Raw genomic sequence first — 22,560 nt, 5'->3', positions numbered from 1 at the left:
ACTTCAGGCATCCTAATGGAAAGGGGCAAGGACATCAAAGGCCTAAATCCAGCTGGAACCAGGTTCCCCCCCACCCAAGGCAAGATCTCTGGATGGGGGTACCTAGGGTGTGGTTCAGCTCAACCTAATCAAGAGTAAATATCTTAAGAGTAGGAATGCAAGGACCGTAATGAAATTGTGACATTACATGGAACAGTTAAGGGAGTGGTAGACCTTAGTACATTTGCTATTAACAATTTCTGTCATTACATTAACAGTTACATTAGGGGACAACTAGGTGGCACTCTCGATAGAGCACCTACCCTGAAGTCAGGAGGACCTGAATTCAAATCCGACCTCAGACCAAACACTTGACACTGACTAGCTGTGTGACCCTGGGCAAGTCACTTAACCCCAATTGCCTAAAAAAAAAATTACATTAACAATTTTATCAAATTAAATGATCTCTATGATCACTTCTGTATCTAACATTCTGAATTCTTAAGGTCTTTTCTGGCTATGATGATCTTATGTTTGTACAACTTTAAAATTCTGATTCCAAGTGGCCCAGACACATCAGCTGTTTCTTTTGATCCCAAACCCTTCTTAGTGGCAAAAGTGAAGCCCTCTCATCAGAACTGTGTCCCAGGAGGGCTTTGACTTCCCCTCTTTCCTGGGGAATGGGCTTTGCCTTTCTGGGGAATCCTGAGGGGATGGAGTCTGGATCTGACTTTTCCCAAAATCTTCCAACTTCCTCCAAAAGGGAGGCCAGTGAAATTTGTTTCCAGGGCTCTCCCATACACAGGTTCCCTCTCTCTGGCATCTGTCCTCTGATCCATCTCCCTTAGAGGAAATGTTTCTCTCAATCAGTTGTCACTCAAAGAGAGAGGTTTAAAGTGTCATCACTCCTAAGTATGCTTCATTCATTCATTTATAATAGAACTATGGGATCCCAAAAGTCTTAGGATCCAACCCAATAAATGAATCTCTAATAGCGAAATTTTAGATATCAGACAGGTTCCTGGGACATTGAGGGGAGTGGGGGCGTTGTTTTGGTTTTTGATGTTTTTGATGACACCTGCCTGCAGTTACTCAAGTCATACCACATCGGCAGCTGTTTACCACCACCCCTCCTTCAATTTTCCTTGCCCATCTGCCAATTTGCCCACCCCTCAGGGTTCCCCCAATCTAGGAAAGACGTGCCCAACCAGCCTCTCTCGGATGCGGCTAAAAGTCCTCCTCCCTTTCTCCAGTCCCCGTCTCATTATCTCCCCAACTCCACAGCTCTTGGCCCCGTAGGGTGGGGGGAGAGAGGAGGTGGGGCAGAATGCGTGCGGGAGGCGGGTCCCCAAGGATCTCCACCCGCAGCCAAGCCGCTGGAGGCTTTAAGCTGGGGCTCAGCGGCGGCTCCGCGCAGAGCGAGCCTTGGGAGCCAGAGCTATAGCCAAGACAGGTGCGCAGCGGCTACGGCAGCGGCGGCGGTATGACCGGCCACCACGGCTGGGGCTACGGCCAGGAGGACGGTAGGAGGACAGACATGGTACCCCCGCCCCGAAATGTAGGCCCCTGGCCCCTTGGATCTTCCCCTCCTAAGTGCAGCGTGAACCCAGGGCTCCTGCTTCCAGGCAGGACCCGGGACCTCCCACCTTCAGCTGGGATTGGATTCCCCGCTTCGGTTCCTAACGGAGACCCAGGAATCTCCGCCCGCGCTTCCCAAGCTCATGCCCCAGAGCCTCTTTCACCTCCTAGATACCCTCTGGCTCCCTCCCCCAGGCATGACTTCCAGCCCAACTCCTTCCTACCCTGGTTTGGAATCCTGTGCCCTCCCCCTCATCCTGGACCCCCAGACTCTCCATCTCCAATCTGCACCCTACTCTTAGATGGGAACTAGTTCCCTTCTCCACCTCCCCCCCTCCCAAATCCAGATCCACTTCCTCAGATCTGTTCTTTGGCCTGGACCCAGAATTCCTCTTTACCCCCTCAGTATGACCTTGGGCAAGTCACTTTCCTTCTCTGGTCTCAGTTTCCCTGCTGTTAAAATGAGGAGGTTGGGCTAGATGATCTCAAAGCTCTAAATCACATTTTATGCTCTTATGACCCCAAATTCCATTTCCCAAGAAGACCAGGACACTGCTAAGTGGGTGCAAAGTCTGAGCTACACTTTGCTCCTCTTTCTGCATCCAGCCTCAGTCCTACAGATAACATATCCCCCCACCTCCCATGCCTACCAGGGTAGAATGGGGGGGGGGACCCCAGCCTGCAGAAGCCCTAACCTGAGTTGGCCCCTAGCTACCTGGAGTGAGAACTCATTGAAACACATGTTGACCTGGCAGCCTTCTGAAGAGGAGGGTCATGGGAGTGGAAAAGAGGGGGATCCTGCCCCCATCCTGGAAGGAAGGCCCCCAGTGTGTGAGAGGTTTGTGCATCTGACTGGGTCCTTTTCTGGGAAGAAAAATACATTTAGGTGTTCAGTCAAGGACTGGGGGAGAAAAGGGGACAAAAGAGGAAGATGGAGAATGTGAGCCAGAGAGTAGGAATGGGTCATTTTTAACTAGGAAGGAACGTGTGGTGCCGAGATCATCCATGGAAAGTATGTCAAGGCTTCCACTTTAACTCTGGGCTTTTGGGGGGTTGGGGGTGGATGGTATGGCAATGGCCCTAAGTCCACTTGTGTCTGAAAAGAGAAAGAGGTAGAAAGACTGGTAGGGAAAGAGATAGAGGTACATGGAGAGGCTTAGAAAGACAGACACAAGGAGAGAAATGGACAAAAAAGAAAGATAGAGAGAAGGACCAGAGAGACAGAAACAGACAAAAGAGAATGACAAAAGCAAACAAGGACAGAAATAAAGACAGAGATGCAAATGAGATGGAGATGAGCAATAACAAAATCAGAAGGGAATGAGTACAGAGAGTTCATACCTAAGAGCATGTTGATTTCACCTGATCTAGGCCCAGCGTGGGTACGTTTCCACTCTGAGCTTTCCCTTGCACTCAGGGAGGGGGAGTTTGGGTTGACATCGTTTTCTTGCCCTGCCCATTTCATCAGAGCAGCACAACAGGTACTCATCAACAGTCACCAGCCCTTACGGGGCAGGGTGGCCTGTAGCCCTAGTCAGCTCTGCCCTTTCAGGGTGGGGAGCCTCATCAGAGGAGCTGCTTTCCTGGGAGAGGATTTACAGCAGGCCAAAAAAAAAGGGGGATTTAAAAATAAACAGAGAGGCAGGAGCTGTGAGAATCTGAGTCATATGCATCTGATCTGAATCCTAGCACTTGCCACAGCTTCCCCAGGAAAATTTATGAAGCTAAAAAGGGGGAGAGGGAGGAAGCCCCACCAGCCTCTGGTAAAAATAGTCATAGAAGGATGTTCTCCCTATGGAGTGGTAGAAATGTCCCAAGGGCAGACCCTCAGAGTCAGGGAGCCAGTAGGGAGACAAGTGTTATGAGCCTTCCTATACAGGTGGGTTTGTGTGGGGGATGCTGGAGGGACATTGGGGATTTTCTGTGTGAATTACACATGTGTGGCTGGGTACAAATGCCTGGATGTGGGTAAGAGGCAGGGAGGTGTGGATTTTTATAAGTATATCCACCTACCTGTATGATCCATTGTGCGCAAAGGTTTGCATTTGTGTTAACATATGCTTGATAGGTGCGTGTATGTGCGCATACACGTATGGCAAGGCATTAGAATGCTTGGTTATATGCCGGAGCACAAGTGCTTTGTAGGAGGTTAAGACTTCTGGACTGTGTAGACCCTGGTTTAAAGCTTAGCTCTTGCCTTTGTAAATGGGGGGTAGGGACGCGTGTTGTGCAGAGCAAGTGAGGCAATGTTCCCCTTGTTACCAATTAGCCTTACATAAATTGTGTGATTTGTGTATGTGGGGGTATGAACAAGTGAACATTGATACATGCTTGCCGAGTGATTATGTTCTTGGGTGTTTTTCAAAGCTGAATATGCCTTCCTGAGAGTGTACATATGTGTGCCCAGGTGTGGATATGCATTCACTTATATTGAAGACCAAGCCATATGCAATGGCTTTCCCAATTTAAGAGTAGATGAGGATTTAATGGTGAAACATAGGCAATCTGTCTGTCCCTTCCTTATCCTAGATGGTGGGTCCCTAACACTGCTCAGATTATAGGAGTCCTAGAGTATCCATGGGGAGATCATCCTGGACCAGACTTTTCCTCACTGAAGGAATCCCTCATGAGCACCAGGTTTCCTATGACTTTAGGGGAATAGACATATTGCAAGTTTACTGTATGAACATTTATTAAATGTCTACTGTGAGCAAGGTATTCTAGAGAAATCAAATCCACAGCTTAACCAAAACCTCATAGTAATCAAAGCTTCCATTCCCCTAAACCTGTCACCAGAATTGATAGAAAGAGCAATGGATCTGGAGTCCAAAAGACCCCAGATTTGAATCCTGACTCTGTATAATTGTGTACCTGTATAATTGTGGGTGAAGTCACTTAACTTTGATGAGCCAGTTTCTTCGTCTGTAAACGGGCACCCACAGTTGCTCTCTCTAGAATCCTATGATTCTAATAAGTGCCCAAGTGGTCACATCTTGAATCTTCCTTCTCCCTCGAGAGGGATGAGATAAACCTAAAGGCTGGAGCGGGGTGGAAAAGTAGAATCAGATGTCTTGAATGGTCCATATATTGGGGAAATGTCAAGCCACGGAATACTGAACTGGATTAGCTGGAGAGATAGCTAGTCCAGCTGCCTACCTGTAGGCATATGACTGCTAAGCCATTTGGGAAGGACAGTCCTTTCTTCTCCTGAAGATTTTTAGGGAAAAATGACTCTAGCTTCCCTCTAATATTTATTCTAGTAGTTTGGCTATGTGAGAAATTCTTCCATGTATGTCTCCCTTTAGTTCCCAAAGAGCTGAAATTTAATTGTAAATTCTTTATTTTTATTTTTACCTTTATATTTTTCCTTTACCAAAGCATATATACATATATATGTATATGTATGTGTATGTATATACACATATATATACATACATACATACATATTTTAGGAGGGTCAGATATTTGAGAAGTAGCCACTCATTTAAGGATTGGGGGCAGCATAATGAGGTGGAAAAGAATATTAGTATTGGAGTCAGAGGACCTGGGTTTGAATTTTTTATTAATTTAGGTAAGTCGTTTTATCTCTCTCAGCTCTAGTTTCCTCATCTGTAAAATGAGGATCTTGGGTGAGTCTGGTTTCTAAAGATCCTATAAATTAAGTGTTGGGTGAGATCTGGTCTTTGAGCATCCCTAATCCTGATATCTCATCATTTAGATATGTTTCCAAATAAGGATCACAGACTGTTAGAAACCTTAGAGGTGATCTCATCCAGCTTTCTCATTTGATAGAAGAGACTGAGGCCTAAATAGGAATAATAATAATAATAATAGCTAATATTTATATAGTACTTAGTATGTTTCAGGCACTGTTCTAAGTGCTTTACAATTATTAACTCACATGGTCCCCTCAAAAACACTGGGAGGTACTTGCTGTTATTATCCCTATTTTATAGTTGACGAAACTGAGGTAAACAGATGTCAAAATGACTTTCCCGAGGTCACATAGCTGGTGAGTATCTGAGGTGGGATTTGAACTCAGGTCTTCTTGACTTGTGATACCTTACTGCCTCAATCAGGGAAGCTCAAGGTCCTAGTGTGTTAATGGCGGTTAGGCTAGAACGTCATAGGCTGACAATGCTCACTACCATTCTGGGCTATTAAAGGAGGGAATGGATATTTTGAGCTGTCCTGAATGGGGGAGGTGACTTCGGGGAGAACTACTCTGGTCCTACCCAAATTGTCCTACAATGTCCCTCTTGGTCATTCAACAAAAAACAGCTTTAGTAAGTAACCAGTAAGAACAATGCATTGTGCGGTGTACTGGGAGAAATAGGAAGATAAATAAGAATTTGTCCCCGCCCTTAAGGCAATGCCAGGCTGGTAGAGATTCTCAGCTTGGCATATGGACATATGTGATATACATTAGAATAGGAGTCCAAAAGAGGAGTTCAGAATTGCTCTGAAGGCAGGGCAAGGAGAGGTTGCTTACCGAGGGGAGGATTTTGGAAAGTTTCCTGTAGGTAATGGCATTTGAGCCCATTCTGGAAGGAGAAGTAGAATACCAAAGATGGGGATACCAGGTAGGAGAAGACAAAGGGGACAGAGTGAGAGAAGGTGTGGAGGGCTGATGCTCTTATTTTCTGGTATCCTGCTTGCACAGGTCCCTCTGAATGGCACAAGTTATACCCCATTGCCCAAGGGGACCGCCAGTCTCCCATCGACATTGTCTCCAGTCGGGCTGTCTATGACCCTACTTTGAAGCCCCTGGTCCTGGCCTATGAGTCCTGCATGTCGCTAAGCATCTCCAATAATGGACATTCTGTCATGGTGGAATTTGATGATGTGGATGACAGGACAGGTGAGTGAGTAGTCTGGTGCACTTGGGTCTCTCAACGAACACAAGAACATAGTGGAGAAGTTAGGAGTCAGTCACTGGTCCTTCCACGACCCCTTTCTTTCTCTTCTTTTCACCTGGGCAGCTAGGTGGCTCAGTGAATAGAGTCAGGAAGACCTGTGCTCAGATCCAGCCCCAGACATTTACTAGCTATGTGACCCTGGGTAAGTCACCTAATTTCTCTGCCTCAGTTTCCTCATCTGTAAAATGTGGACATTAATAGCACCTACCTCCCAGGGTTGTTGTGAGGATCAAGTGAGATAATAATTGTGAAGTGCTAAACACAGTGCCTGGCACATAGTAGGTGCTCCATAAGTGTATATTCTCTTCCCCTGTCCCCTCTATCCTGGAGAGGGACAGGTCAGAACCTGTCCTGTGGGTCAAGCTGGCCATCAAATGTCATGGGAAAACTCACTAGGTCCTAGCTGCAGATGACCTGGGCCTTGGTCCCTGACTTTGGCTGTGTGAGCACCAACAAAGCTATCAGCTATTTTATACAAGGCAAGGCTGAAACCAGGTAGTCTCAGATTTGAATGGGTCTAAATACTAATTCTCTAATGTAAATTCTGTCCTTCCTCTCTCTGAAGTCTCTCTGACCCCATTAGTATCTTTGGGCTGTATTAGAGTCAAGATTGTGCAATGATAAAGATAGTCAGACTTTGGGTCTGTTGGCTGAAGAAACACAGACTCATGGAATGTTAGAACTGGAAGAGTTCCACCCATTTTACAGACTAGGAAAATGAGAGTCAGAGAGCAAGAGATGAATTGATCATTCATTCATTCATTTAGTATTGGAGACAAGTCATCTAAATCCAAATAAAGTCCAGTGTTTCTTCTACTGTTCCATCCTTCTTCTAGAAAGGATTTTGGCCTTTGGAAGAAAATATATGAAGGGAAGATTTCAGGAATTTAAAAGGTATGGGAGTGGGGAATATAATAATAATAATAACAACAATAATTTATATAGTGCCTACTATATGCCAGGCCCTGTGTTAAATGCTCCACAATTATCATATTTGATCCTCACAACAACCCTAGGAGGTAGGTGCCATTATTAGCCACATTTTGCAATTGAGGAAATTGAGAAAATCAGGGTTAAGTGACTTGCCCAGGATCACACAGCTAGTAAATGTCTGGGGCTGGATTTGAACTCTGGTCTTCTTCACTCTAGGCCCAGCATTCTATCTACTGTGCCGCTGCCAAATTTCCCCAGTTCCTTTGCCTCACCTAGACTCTCAGGGATGGACTCATTATATCCAGTCTCCCTTATACTGTCCTTGAAGCCCAAACCATCTTTGATCTCTACCCTCACCCCTGACATTGGTGATTGTCTAGGAAAAGTCACAGGAGGAGCCTACAGCGGATCCATGACACTTAGTGTTAGGCATCCCCATTGGGACTATGGGATGTGTTAGTATTTTTCCATTGTCACATACCCTGTTCAGAGTTTGGACACTTCAGAAATGGACCAATGCCCACAACTGTGCTTGTAAATGTTTAACAACCAGATCTCTAAAAAAAAAAAAAAAACAAACAGGACATACTTTCAAGTTTAGTGTGCATTATTAACATTCTCTCCATCAGGTTCGTAAGTCTAAACAATCAACAAAACCATATCAAGCCCTCAGGTGCAGCATCTGCCAATTTCTGAGGTACTTTTATTGAAAATGTAACAATCAGCTCTCATGAGCTGGTTTGAGTTGACTCCGGCACACCTTTGTGAATATCTAACAAATAACCATAAATCCTTTTTTTTTTTCCAGTTGATACAACACATCAGGAAATCAGGAGCCTGATTTTGTAGGGTTCGGGAAGGTTAAATGATTCTCCAGTCAGATCTCAAGTTGGGTGAACAGGGCTTTGGACTCTTAACTTAGATGAGAGAGGTTTGTTGAAGAAGTTAAAAAGATGAATAACAGACTAGAATAGGTTAGAAGGCTGCTCCCTCAACTTCTTTAAGTTGGACCCTCAGATTTCATCCTTATTGGGAAACTCCCTTTACCCATGTGGATCAGTCCCAGCTCTGATCTTTCTAATCTTAGACACCTGCTGGCTACCCTTTAGCTTCTGACCAAGGTACCCGTTCCCATTTCTCCTGCTGTTTCTGCAAACGCTCTCTGGAAGGACTCCCTATAATAATCCCTACAGCCCACATTTGTACGGCAGCTTACAACATGTTTCCTAGGCTGGGCTTAGAGCCCAAGCTTAGTTCCAGTTAAATGCTCCTCTAGCCCACTTCGGAGGGACAGCCATTCTAGATTAAAAGATTTTTGAGCTAGAAGCAATCCTACCGGGTCCCTGTAATCCAGGCGATCTTCACCTGGAGGTCTGGGAGCATTTTTTTTTTAACATTTTGCTAACTATATTTCAATATAATGTATTTCAATTATAGGGGCAGCTAGATAGCTCAGTGGATAGAGCACCAGCCCTGAAGTCAGGAGCACCTGAGTTCAAATCTGACCTCAGGCCAAACACTTGACACTTCCTAGCTGTGTGACCCTAGGCAAGTCACTTAACCCCAATTGCCAAAAAAAAAATTCTTTCAATTATAATTCTGTGTATTTTATGCCTTTAAAAGGGATCAGAAGGTTTGCATAGGCTGCCGAAGGCATCCAGGACACAGAACAGGTTAAGACCCCTAATCTTATCCAGCCCCTTCATTTTCCAGATAGGCTGAGATGGGGCAAATGGCTTCCTCATAGTCGAGAATAAGTGGTCTGGCCAGGATTCAAGATGAGATTTCCTGGCCCCAAATGTAGTGCTCTTTCTCCCCTACCAAGGCAGCAGGGGAAAGAGTTTAAACCTGATACTGCCAGTCTGCATATAACAAAGATAAGGGCGCCAATAAAGGGAAGGGAAACATGGCAGTTCACAGCTGCATGTACTTCTCATGCCCCTCTCCTTTCCTGATCTTCCAAGTAGTCTATCCAATAAGAACCACCAGCTCAGTGGCCTGACTTGGGGCCAACTTGATACTCAATCCAGTAATTAAAATTCAGACAGGTTCTAGTCACCTTCAGGTAGTATAAGAGTCCCCTCAGCTAATGGCCTGAAGCTCTCTGTCCCTTTCAGGGAGAAATAGGAGCCTGTTACCGGAGCTCACCTTAAAAGGGCCCAGTGCCAGGGGGTGAGCCCTGAGCGCTACTCTCTGATTAAAAAGTGACAAAACTAGGAAAAATAGGAACCTTCAGGAGCTGGCTCTTCCCAGAGTTCTCTCAGCAGGGCTTGGAGGATTAGTCATTGATCAGCCTCATTTAAAAATGATCATGGGTATAAAATAAAAAGGGCATGAGGAAAAAGGAGATTGGGGTGCCACAGATTAGACTTCATTGTCTGAGGAAAAGGCATAATGTGGAGACTCCATTGGATCTAGCTAGTATTGGCATTCCCATCCTTCCTTTGTTACTTATATGGCCAAGGACCAACCATTTCCCTCTAGGTCTCAGTTTTCTCCACTAGAAAGAGGGGGTAGTCCTCGGTTATTCCTAAAGCGGGTTTTTGTTTGTTTTTGCTAGACAATGGGGTTAAGTGACCTCATACACGACACAAGCTGTGTGACCTGGGCAAGTCACTTAACCCCAATTGCCTCTCCCCCCCCAAAAAGAACTCCTGCTTTAAAATTTTTATTTTTTTTACTTCTAAGTCCTATGGTTTTATGACTTCCTGATTTTGCCAAGGGTCGCCCCTGGCCCCATTCCAGATGGAAGGAGACCAGGCTGGGCAATGAATGCCCTACCCTGGTTCAGAACGTTATAGGGGAGGAGTGTCAGTGGAGCACGTCTTGTCCTCATTTGTCCCCGATGAGGAAAATAGACCAGCAACAAATTCAGCCTGTCCTTGGGATGAAGTGTGGACTTGATTGTTAATGCTCATTTTCCTTCAAATCCCGTGCCCTCTCTGAGTCAGCCCAGAGCCAGCTCCTTGCCTTGGCTTGCCGCATCTATCTCAGCCATGATGGGAAGCATCTGCTGGCTGGCATCTGGGGGCTGGCACAGGTTCCCGTGTTGTGATCTGCTTGTAGACGCGGTCACTTTCGTGTGGCCCACCCAAAACTGGGCATTTTCAGGCTCTTTCTGAGACTGGTGCCGGGGTATGGGCTTGCTGACAAAAATGGAGGCAGGAGAGGCTGCCCTAAGCCAGAACTGGAAGCTGATATAGTACCCTTGAGGCTACATAAAACCTAACCCCCAGGGGAGTACAATTATAGTGACCCCTGAGACCGGCTTATTTTTTCTGGAGAAGTCAAGATACAAAAGAAGCACAATAACACAGCAAAGAGATAATGCAAATAGACACAACTAGACATGTTTTTGTGAAAACAATGAAATACCCCAAGTATACAACAATTCTGACATTTCATGTCCTTCTGGAACGTTAGGGTTTGTTTACAACAGCCCTGGGAGATGGGTAGTGACATAGAAACACCCAGATATAACTGTCCTGCACAATCGTGAGCGCTCCCGTGTGTGCACACACACAGAGCAATACAAAGACGATAGCATGTGTGCTGTGAGACTGCAACTAAGGAACAACACGGCAATGAGAACACACTCTATTATTGCAACAACACATCAACACAACAGTACAACAACATAGAAATGTGACCGGATAACCATACCACAACACAATATAGGTGGGCAGCCAGTGGTGGTGTAGTGGATAGAGAGCTGGACCTAGAGTCACAAAGACTGGAATTCAAATCCTGCCGTAGACATTTACTAGCTGTGTGACCCTGGGCAAATCACTTATCCTCTGTCTGCCTCAGTTTCCTCATCTTTAAAATGGGATAATAGCATCACCTATCTCTCAGGATTGTTATGAGGCTCAAATGAGGTAGTATATTTAAAGTGCCGAATGAATGCTAGCTGTTATAGCAGTATCAGAACAAAGACAACAGAACAATACAATACAGCCATGCCATTGTACCGTAATTGTTCTGTGAACAGACAAAGCCAAAGTCTCTTGCTCCAAATATAGCTCCACTATCTGGTAGACAGGGATTTCTTTTGCTGTTCCCAGTTCCTCCAGCCCTTGCCATCCCTCTGTCCCCCACAGCTCTAGGCCCTCCTTAGAATAAAAGACCCAAAGGACCTACAGATCTAGTGTCCTACCCCTTGGAGCCTCTTGAGCATGAGTGAAGGAGGAAAGTGGGGGTTCCAAGCCAAAGGAACATCCCTCAACATTATGAGGACTGGCACAGCCATTCTCCCAGCTTCCTTCTTGGCTTGAGTCAGGGAGAGAAACTGGTAAGTGGGACAGCTTGTTATGTGAGAGGGCAGGAAGGAGTGGGATGACGTTTGTTATCTCAGGTGTAGAAAGGAGGAAGAGAGCTTTGAATCCAAAGTAGCAGAATGAAGTTCTAGACTAGTGAGTCCCTCTGTTAATCAACTGCTGCCTCCTGTTTGGAAGCCGACTGTTACTAGACACTTCCTGGCTGTTACTAGAGCCTGCAAGGGTTAACCTTCCTTCTAGTTGTCTGGCTCATTCAGAGGAATGTGCTTAGTGGGTTGAGAGGGAGGACCTGAATGGGGACACAGCCCCCTTCTTCACCCTGGGATTTCCAGTTCTGGCTGGCTCCAGAGCCAACCAGAATTAGGACAGTGTACATTTTCCAAATGAAAAATGTATCCCTGTTCCTTTCCTCCTTGTGATTTATCTCTGAGCCTGGCATAGGCTGCTGCTGGCCATGGTACCATCTCCCAGGGAGACTTTTGATAAGAGACAGCATGTGGTAGAGGAAGGGAAACTGTATTTGTTCGAGGATGTTGGGCTCTTCTGAACCACTTGTAAGCTTGGCCAAGTTTTTTTCCCCTCTCCAATCCTCAATTTCCTTTTTTTTTTAATAAAATAAAGGCCTTAGACTAGACTGTCCTCAAGTTCCCTTCTAGGGCTAAATCCACTGCAGGCTTTATAGTGTATTGGCTTATCTCAAAATCTAAAGGCTAGGTATGTTACCCAGGGGCAAATCACTTGACCTCTGAGCCTCAGTTTCCTCATCTTTGTGAGCTATGTAGCCTAAAGAAGACACTGAAAGGAGCCCCTTAGGCTAATCATTAGCTTCTTGGCTAATCTGCTGTGATTGGGGGAGGGGAGGCTGAGGCATCTCCTTTGGAGCTGGACTTTCACTCTAATCCCTTGGGAAGTATCCCAGTCCCACCTTCACTGGCTCCCCTTCTCCCTGGGCTACCCATCAAGCACCATACAAATACTAATGATCTTTATCTGGTAAATGTCCTTCTAGTGTTAGATAAGAATCTTTGTAAGAAAGGCCTTCTGAATAGTAAAGTGCCATCTTACTTATACTGTTATTTCCTTAAGGGAAATGAAGATCTGAGAGTTCTCGATTTCCCTCTGTCTCTCTCCATAGTGGTGCATGGGGGCCCTCTGGATGGACCCTACCGGCTGAAGCAGTTCCATTTTCACTGGGGGAAAAAGCACAGCTTAGGTTCAGAACACACAGTGGATGGGAAGTCCTTCTCCAGTGAGGTAAGACCAGGGTTCTGCCCTCTCCATAGGGGGAACAAAGAACCATACCTTCTCCCACCATGTGCTATGACTGAGGGGCCCAGAGAAGGTTCCTTCTTCACCCTCTGCCTTCTACTCTGCTTGAAATTCCACAATTAGTAATGTAAATCTTTGGGTTCCAACTCTGTGACACAAGACAAGTCACTTTATTTCTCTGAGACTTAGTTTATTCATTTGTGAAATGGGGACAATAATCCTTGCTCTACTTAGCTCACAGCGATGCTGTGAAGAAAGTTATTCTCTGGACCTCAGTTTCTACATTTGTAACGTGGGGATAATAATTCTTTAATGTTTCTTGCTTTTTTTTTTTGGCAGTTGGGGTTAAGTGACTTGCCCAGGGTCACACAGCTAGTAAATGTCAAGTGTTTGATCTGAGGCTGGATTTGAACTCAGGTCTTCCTGACTTCAGGGCCAGTACTCTATCCACTGTGCCGCCTAGCTGCCCCCGATAATAATTCTTTGAACTACCCACCTCTCAAGAGGATAGAGTGCCTGCCCTTGAATCAGGAAAGCCTGAGTTCAAATGCAGCCTCAGACACTTATTAGCTATGTGACCCTGGGCATGTCACTTGACCCTGTTTGCCTCAGTTTCCTCATCTGTAAAATAAACTAGAGAAGGAAATGGCAAACCGCTTTGTCAAGAAAAACCTAAATGAGGTCACGAAGAATCAGACATGACTGAAATGACTGAACAACAATCACCTACCTCTCAAGACTTTTTTTTTTTTGCTTTTTTGGTGAGGCAATGGGGGTTAAGTGACTTGCCCAGGGTCAAGTGTCTGAGGTCAGATTTGAACTCAGGTCCTCCTGACTCCAATCTCAAGACTATTGTGAGGACAGTGCTTGGGTGACTTATATTTAGTAATAAGACCTTAACCATCTGTGAGATCAGCACCTTCAAGGGTGTGCTTTAGCTCCCTCAGACTGGAAGAGTTCATGGTTACATTTTCAGTGTGAGCATTTGCACCTCAGAAATCAGCAAGTGTGATAGATCAGGGCTTGATTTGTTGTTGATTGTGTGGACTTAAGAAAGTGATTTGGGAAAATAATGCAAATTAAGCCTAAAAGTGTGTATGATGTGTAATCTTTTTTGAAACCTGATTGTTAATCATTTACCAAGATACCTCTGCATTAAGTGCAATTATTTTTTACCACATTATATTCTTTTCTAACTAGAGCAGGTTGTGATAAAATGGAAGGAGAAGAGATTGGTCCAGACTTGAGATAGATTAGGTAGAAAAGGTCAACAAAGATAAACGCTGATAACACCTGCCTCCAATGTAACATCAAGGCGACCAGAATAATTGTAACTCACATTTTCTATAGTACCTTAAGGTTCATAAAACACTTTCACATTACAGCTCCATGAGATAGGTAGGGCAATGATTATTATTCCCATTTTATAGATGAGGACATGGAGGCTAGAAAGATGAAATGAGTTGGCTGAGGTCATACAACCAGTAAATGTTGGAGCCAGGATTCAAACGTAGGCCTGATTGCCAAATCTAGTGAGGGTTTCCATTATATAGAAATGGTTGGATTCAAGGATAACCCTGGACAACCCTCATCCACCAACCAAGCACTAGAATGATAACCAAAGAGCCTGGCTTAATATGTCCTGATGGAGGGGCCAGAATGGGATCAGAAGGTAGGGAACATATTGGCCTCCATAAATCACTAGTTAGATGGGCCCCGAACAGAGGAGCCACTGGAGGCGACCAGAGTTAGCTTTTGTATGGCCGTCCCTTTCCACAGCTCCATTTGGTCCACTGGAATGGAAAAAAATACAAGACCTTCACAGAAGCAGCTGCAGCCCCAGATGGCCTGGCTGTGGTTGGCATCTTCCTGGAGGTGAGTGAATTTTCTAGAGGGAGGGGCTTGCAATGACTCCTAGGTTTATGTAAACATCTCCAACCTCCCTCCCCCCTGTTCTTCTCTCTTTTGCCTGCCTGCACTTAGTGAAAATCCCAAGGATGAGCAGAGGAGAACAATGATACTGCCCATTCTCTCCATGGCACTTGATGCTTCTTCATGGGTTAAGGGGAGAGGGAAGCTGATACCTTCAACTTTCTTCTAGGCCAGACATCACAGTGATGAAAGATCACTGGTTGAAGAGTCAAGAAATCTAAATCTTGGGGCAGCTAAGTGGGGCAGTGGATAGAGTACCAGCCCTGGATTCAGGAGGATCTGAGTTCAAATCCGGCCTCAGACACATAACACTTTCTAGCTGTGTGACCCTGGGCAAGTCACTTAATCCCATTGCCTAGCCAAAAAAAAAAGGGAAAAAAAATAAATCTAAATCTGGGTTCAGGTGGTCCAGATATCTGTGTATTCCTGACCCACTCCTATAATTTCCTAGAAATCTCAGCACAAGGTCTGTAGAATATAGCTCTACTGATATTAGAGCTGGAAGGGGCCTTACGAAACCATCTTGTTCAATACCCTTTTTTTGCAGATAAGTAAACTGAGGCCCACAAAGGGGAAGTGACTTGTCCAGGGTCATACAGGGAGTAATTGCCAGAGATAGGATTTAAGCCCAGGTTCTCATATTCTAAACCCAGTGTACTTCCCCCTGCTACTTTCTTTGAGCTTAAAATCCCTGTGTAATACAGTGGGAAGGATAATAGCCTGGCAATCAGAGAACCTAACATCTAGCCTGGTTCTTCATTAACTGTCTGATCATGGGCAAGTAACATCTCCTCTCAGTTTCCTCATCTCTAAGGTTGCAATAGGTTTGTAGGACTTTGATCTTGGTAGGAGGAACCCTAGTCCAGACCTTTCATTTTATTGATAAGGAAATTGGGTCCCAAAGTGGGGAAGTGACTTCCCCAGGTCACTTAGGAGGTAAATAAGAGAGCTAGGATTTGAATCCAGCTCTTGATTCCAGAATCAGAATGTTCTTTCCACTGTACCTGGCATCATGGATGATCATCTACCCAGATGCTGTATTGGAGATCCCTGTATTGGGTAGAGGTCGGAAAAGATGTTCTCTAAATTTCCTTCCCCTTCTAATATTTTAGGATTCATACTGGAGAAAGCAAGGGGTCAGTTTCCTACTATAAGCCATGCAATGTCACCTCCTCCTCCTCACCAGGGTTGACTGAACTTTGTCCTTGTACCGACAGACCCCAGGCACACCCAGGGGTTAGGATAGAAGAGGACATGGATGTGTTGTGTCAACACCTTTGTGACTGTGGGAGGTGTCCAGGGTGCTGAATCCTGGGCCAGAAATGAACATGCCCGGAAGACATTCTCAATACCATTTTATCCATTGTAAATTCCAGACTGGAGATGAACATGCCAGCATGAACAGACTGACAGATGCACTGTACATGGTCAGATTCAAAGTGAGTATTTCATAGACTTTGGGGCTTTCTTCTGCATTCTTTGTCCTTTCTCCAAATCTGTTTCAGTTGCCAAAGTGCCACTTGCTATAATTGTGAATGTGTTTGGGCATGTAGCCCTTAGAGTGGGTGTGGGGGGAGCAAGGAGGAAGAAAGATAGCTATTTTCAACTATAAGGGATTTGAAGGACTCGTGCAAGACGGATTAGATTGATTCTGATCCCACAAGCTAGGGGCTGCTGTGGAAAGATCAGACCTGGAGTCAGGAAGATCTGAGTTCAAATCCAGCCTCAGACACTCATTAGCTGTATAACCTTGGCAAAATCACAGCCTATGCCTGCTTCAGTTTCCTCAACTGTAAAGTGGGGGTAATAATAGTAGCTACCTCCCAAGGACCTTAGAGAAATTAAGGGACTCACTCTGAGTCACATAACTAGTAGGTACCTGAGGCAGGATTTGTACTCAGGTCTTCCTGTCTCCAGTTCCTGTGCTTAATCCACTGGACCACCTAAGTTAGGTCTCCAGACTCCTAGATAAATATTCTTTTTACTCTACCACAGAAATAAATTCTATAGTGTGACATAAGGGGGCAAGGAAACCACAAATCTATGTGGGCTAACCTTAGGCGGGGATTTCTGTTTTCACCTTCCCCAAGCTCTAAACTACTCCTGTAGGATCCTAAACCAGAGTCTCTGCTGACTCCCCTTCCCAGGGAACCAAAGCCCAGTTCAACAGCTTCAATCCCAAATGCCTTCTACCAGTGAACCTCCACTACTGGACCTACCCGGGGTCACTGACCACACCGCCCCTGAGTGAGAGTGTGACTTGGATAGTGCTTAAAGAGCCCATCACAATTTCAGAGAAACAGGTGAGTCATAAGGGATTGGAGGAACAGGGGTGGGTGGCACGACAGAGGGGTGGGGCAGGGGACAGGACATCACGCCAGCCTTGACCTTATATGAAGATGAGTGTCCATGATATGATTTGAGTCAGCTAAGGACTCCCCCCACCCCCAGATGACAAGTTTCATGGTCTAGCATTCTGCATTATGAGAGCCTGGTACAGGTGCCCTGCGTTTGGAGGAGTCAGAGGACCAGGGCTTGGATGCCAGCTTACTACTCACTACCTGTATGTGATCTTGGCCAAGTTGCCTAATCAACAAGTATTTAAGCTCCTGCTACATGCCCAGCACTGTGCCATGTGCTGGGGATACCAGTGCAAGGAATGAGACAATCCCTACTCTCAAAGAGCTGACAAGTACATATAAATATTTTATATACACACACACTTGTATATGTGTATGCATACACACATGTACACACATATATACACATATGTATACACATGAGTATGAAGGCAATAATATAACATAATAAGTAATAAACACATGTATAAGTATATATGTTATTATTTATTTGTTATCTGGGTATATGTATTTATTATTTTTAAATTTATGCTATATTTTTATATGTAATTGTATCCCTATAAGAGTATATATATATTTATTAACTTTATGTTTATGGTATATATTTTTGTATGTACTTATTATCTCTACCATTAGAATGTAAGCTCCTTGAAAGCAGATTGTTAAATTATTATGTATATATATGCACACACAGAGGGTAGTTATAACAAGGGTGTTTGAGAGGGAAGTCACTGGCATTCAGGGGAATTGGGAAGCCTCCATGCAAAAGATGATGGTGTATCTTAAGGGAAGAAAGGGCCTCTGTGAGGTAAAGATAAGGAAGGAAGTATATTCCAGGCATGAGAAATGACTAATGCAAAAACACAGAAGTGGGAGATGCCATGGGTGAGGAACAGAGGCTAGTCTGACTGGATCTCAGCGTGAAGGAGGGGGAATGATGTCCCATAAAGCCAGAAGGACAAGATTATTGATGAGAGTCTGAAGTAAGATGGTAGTGAAGGGAGAGAAATTGTTGCATAAGAGAGATGTCATGAAGATAGAAACTTAATTTCTTTTGGCTTCCATCCTGGACTGTTTTTGTCCTCCAATCACCAGGAAGCCATGTTAAGGCCAACCCTTAGTCTCCTGAGCGAATCAAATCCAAATCAAGTACAATCTCAATGTGTTTTAAGAAGAAACTTTTAAGGAAAATCTGCATGGGCCTTAGATTTTTGCTTCAACTAGAGAGCCCCATGTTAAAATGCATCTTAAAATGCCCAGGCCAGAGTCACATTTTGAATTGTTATTGACCAACAATTTAGTAGGGAGTAGTTAATGGTCAGCGAATCAGACTATAGGAGATAGAATGGAAGTAGAGTGGGGTTAGGTGAATGGGAGCTAAAGACAATAAGACCTGCCATTTTTTTTTATTGAATGAAAGTTACAAAGAAAATGATATCTGTTACTTCATTTGACCTTCTAAAAATGTTAGGAGGGAGCATACGTGAGTAGTGAAAGCCAAGTAGAACAGAAGAGCCTTGAGAACAAGGACTGTTCTATTTTTGTCCTTTATTCCCCAGATTTAGCACCATGTCTTAGATGGAGGTGCTCAGATGTTTGTTGAAGTGAAGGGATATTATTCCTATTTTTTGGATGAGAAAATCTGTGCCCAGAGAGGTCAAGGCCAAGGTTAGAGTTAGTAATGGTAGACTAAGAACTAGAAAGGACTAGGACTCAATCAATCAGTCAATCAACAAACATTTATTAAGCACCTACTATGTGCCAGGCACTGTGTTAACCACTGGAGATACAAAAAGAGGCAAATGATCTCAAGAAGTTTATAATCTCATGGACTCAGGACCACAGACAATTCAGTTGTGTCTGACTCTTAATGACCCCATTTGGGGTTTTCTTGGCAATTTCCTTCTCTAGCTCATTTTTACAAATGAGGAAACAGAAGCAAATAGGGGTTAATGACTTGCCCAGGGTCAAAGAGCCAGAAAGTTTCTGAGGCCGGATTTGAACTCAGGAAGAGTCTTCCTGACTTCAAGCCCAGTACTCTATGCACTATGGCACCACCCAGCTGCCTACCATAGACAGAGACCTCTGAAAATGGTTCTTTCCACTACACCAGTGATTCCCAAATGTTTTTTGTTTAAAAACATAAAAAAGGATTATTTTGAACTCCCAGGTTCTATTCATCCTACTCATAATATTTTTTAGATTTTATTCATTAAATTCTCACAGTAACTGCAATAATTTTTGCTCCAAAGAAGTTGATGGTCTCAAATCTCTGTAGAAACCAACATATAATGCTCAAAACATGTGCATGCTTGTTGTCACAGAGGAAAAATAAATTTGTAACATAATTAGGTAATTATTTACTGCTTAGACTATGATCATGAACCCCTAAGTGGTTAGAGAAATACTCAATGAGAACTATTGCATTTCACTGAGAGCCCACCCATTTGGAAACAATGGATTTGAAAATCGTGAGGGAAATACTATAAAATGGTGGTGGTGGTGGTATTTCTCTGTGCCATTTGCTACTTTTTCTCCACAATTTGGACAGTAGAATGGAACATGCTAAGCCTTTTTCCAATGGTTTGGGATTAGAAGAGTTTGAGGAGATATGGAAAAAAAGTAGGGTTGGAGAGTGGGCAGCAGCCTGGAGGACAAATTAGAGTTCAGAGGTCCCTACTGGAAAAGTTGAGAAAGGAAAACAGAATGGAAGTTTTGCTGAGCAAACTTTGCTGGGATTGCCTCTCAAAACTAGGGACCCAGGGACCAAAAGCCAACAAAATAAATATGAAATGGGGAAATCATTGCTTTTGCATGGGTATGACAGAAAAGAATGCAGGGATCGGAGAATACCACAAGCCCAGTTCTGTCTCATCTTTCACATTTACACCCGTGCCAGAACTCATCGCCTACTTTGTAAGCCTAAGCCAGTGTTGCTGATTTGCCTTCCCACAGATGGAAAAATTCCGGAGCCTCCTTTTTACTGCAGAGGATGATGAGAAGGTCCGCATGGTGAACAATTTCCGGCCCCCTCAGCCACTGAAGGGAAGAGTAGTTCAGGCCTCTTTCAAGTCCTGAAGGGGTCATGCTGTCAACAGTAACAGCAATGATGTCCAAAGTGCTTCCATATCAGCTAAGACCAAACCAGGTGTGCGGCCCCTTTGGTCATGGACTGACTTCTCAGAGCCATTTAGGGGTTGGGGCCAGAGTAGAAGAGGGAATGGCCATTATTATTAGCCAATAATGGCTACATTATTAGTTCCCTCCAGTCCATTTCTAAGTTACTTTGGGAGTCTTTCTTACCAAAGCAATCACCTGATTTAAATGCTAAGAAACCCCCTACCCCCACCACTCTGCTATTCCATAATCCTTTGACAGCTTTGAAACTGGCCAGGCTTTTAAAAAATCCAAGGCTGGGGGAGATTTTAAAATCTACCTGGGCTAGAGCCACCAGGAGAGGCAAGAAATAGGAGTGTGAGAGGGTGACTTCTTAGTTCCTGATTAATGGAGAAGGGAGGTTGATATTAGTAACTGCCAGGAATGACTCTGGGGGTTTGACCTGCCTGCTTCTTCCTAGGGGTACGTTTTCCCATCTGTACTCCTTCCCCTGGAAAGAATCACTTTGCTCTTCCCCTCCAGCAGCTCTGCCCCTCTTGAACCCTCTACTGTGACAAGGCCCTGTGCTCCAAGGCCATGGGCAGCTGTTGGCAAGACAAAAGCAATAATTATAGCAGGTGGGAAATCCCTTACCAGTATTAACTTACCTCGAGTACTGAAACTAGGCACTGGAAATGGAACTGCAGAAGGCTGTGGGTTTGTTTGTTTGTTTTTTGACATTTCACTGCCAGCCATTAAAAACATTGATGTGATACTTCTTGTGTTTTTGTATTGATCTGCTGTCTGTCCAGTCTGCCCCCTGACAGTAGAGATGGGCATGAGGTATGAGGGGTAGAGGGGGAGGAAACCACAGATTATGGTATTTATTTACTTGTGCATTGATTCATTCACTTGCTCAGGCATTCATTCATTTATTCATTTCTTTGTTCATTCATTCATTTTGTGATGCTCTTACCCCCCTTTCCCTGCCGCTGTCACTTAACTTGGTACATAAACTATAGAGAAAGGAAAGAATTTATGGTACTGAGCATGATTTGTTCTCTGAATCCATATGAAGCATGGCCATAAACTCTAGAAGAAGATAGTTTAACAAATTGGCCAGAATTAATTTCTAGTTTATTATAAAGTTTATTAAACTATTTCTAGTTAATTTCAAGTTTTTGAAGTGTTTTTCTTCACAACATATCTGTGAGGTTGGTGCATGTATTATTGGGCACACGTGTGTGTGTGTGTGTGTGTGTGTATGTGTGTGTGATGAGAAAGAGAAGGAGGGAGGGAAGGAAAAAGAGGGAGGGAGAGAGAGCAAGCTAATAAATATTTAATTGTTGGCTATTCACAAAAAATTAATATCACACTTTTAAATTTAATCTACCCTATTAATATTTTCTTCTGTACTTAATGAAATCTCAACAATCAATGAAACCATGAATTGAGCCATGATTCAAAGTATAGTGGATAAGAAACGGGCATAAATGTCAGGAAGATCTGGGTTCAAATCCTACCCCTAACACAAACTGGCTTTCTGATTCTGGACAAGTCATTTAACCTCTCATTTAATCTGCTCTAGGCAAATCTTTAAGACCATGTAACAGCGGCAGCAAGGTGGCGCAGTGGATAGAGCACCAGCCCTGAAGTCAGAAGGACCTGAGTTCAAATGTGACCTCAGACCAAACACTAAACACTTGTACTAGCTGTGTGACCTTGGGCAAGTCACTTAGGCCCAATTGCCTAAAAAAAAAAAAGACCATATAACAATCTTTATTGATTATCCACATTTTAAAGATGGAACTGAGGACCAGAGGAGGCATCTTGCTCAAAGTCATATAGATGGTAAAGATCAGTTTTGGGATCCAATTCTGCTTTCTTTCAAAGAAGGACCATAACTAATGTCATTACTCATGTGTATGTAGAGTGTTAACTTGGAGTCTGAAACATTTGGGTTCAGATACCACGTCTGACACTGCCTAGATGCATGACCCTGGGCAAGTCACTTAAACTCTCTTAGACTCAGTTCCTCATCTATAAAATGGAGGAGCTGGACTAGCTGTAAGAAATGAGGAAAAATGGTTTCATAGACACCTGAGAAGGTTTGTCTGAACTGATGCAGAGTGATGGGAGGAAAACCAAGAGAAACAATGTATGCAATAACAACCTTGTAAACTCAAACAACATGGAAAGTTTTAAGGTTCCTTCCAG

General features: G+C 44.1%; 1 protein-coding gene across 1 annotated transcript; it reads left to right on the top strand.

Moving 5' to 3' along the window:
• Positions 1–1,345: 1,345 nt before the first annotated feature.
• Positions 1,346–21,520, top strand: CA7 (carbonic anhydrase 7). The gene is made up of 7 exons (XM_020989439.2): positions 1,346–1,502; positions 6,221–6,418; positions 12,822–12,940; positions 14,735–14,830; positions 16,264–16,326; positions 17,035–17,190; positions 20,203–21,520. The coding sequence occupies exons 1-7, from the start codon at positions 1,463–1,465 to the stop codon at positions 20,323–20,325; spliced, it is 795 nt and encodes a 264-aa protein (XP_020845098.1). The 5' UTR covers positions 1,346–1,462; the 3' UTR covers positions 20,326–21,520.
• The last annotated feature ends 1,040 nt before the right edge of the window (positions 21,521–22,560 follow it).

Source organism: Phascolarctos cinereus, unplaced genomic scaffold (genome assembly GCF_003287225.1).
Source record: "Phascolarctos cinereus isolate Bilbo 61053 unplaced genomic scaffold, phaCin_HiC Scaffold_2;HRSCAF=192, whole genome shotgun sequence".
In the NCBI taxonomy this organism is placed as follows: domain Eukaryota; kingdom Metazoa; phylum Chordata; class Mammalia; order Diprotodontia; family Phascolarctidae; genus Phascolarctos; species Phascolarctos cinereus.
This window is presented reverse-complemented; position numbering and strand designations above follow the sequence as displayed.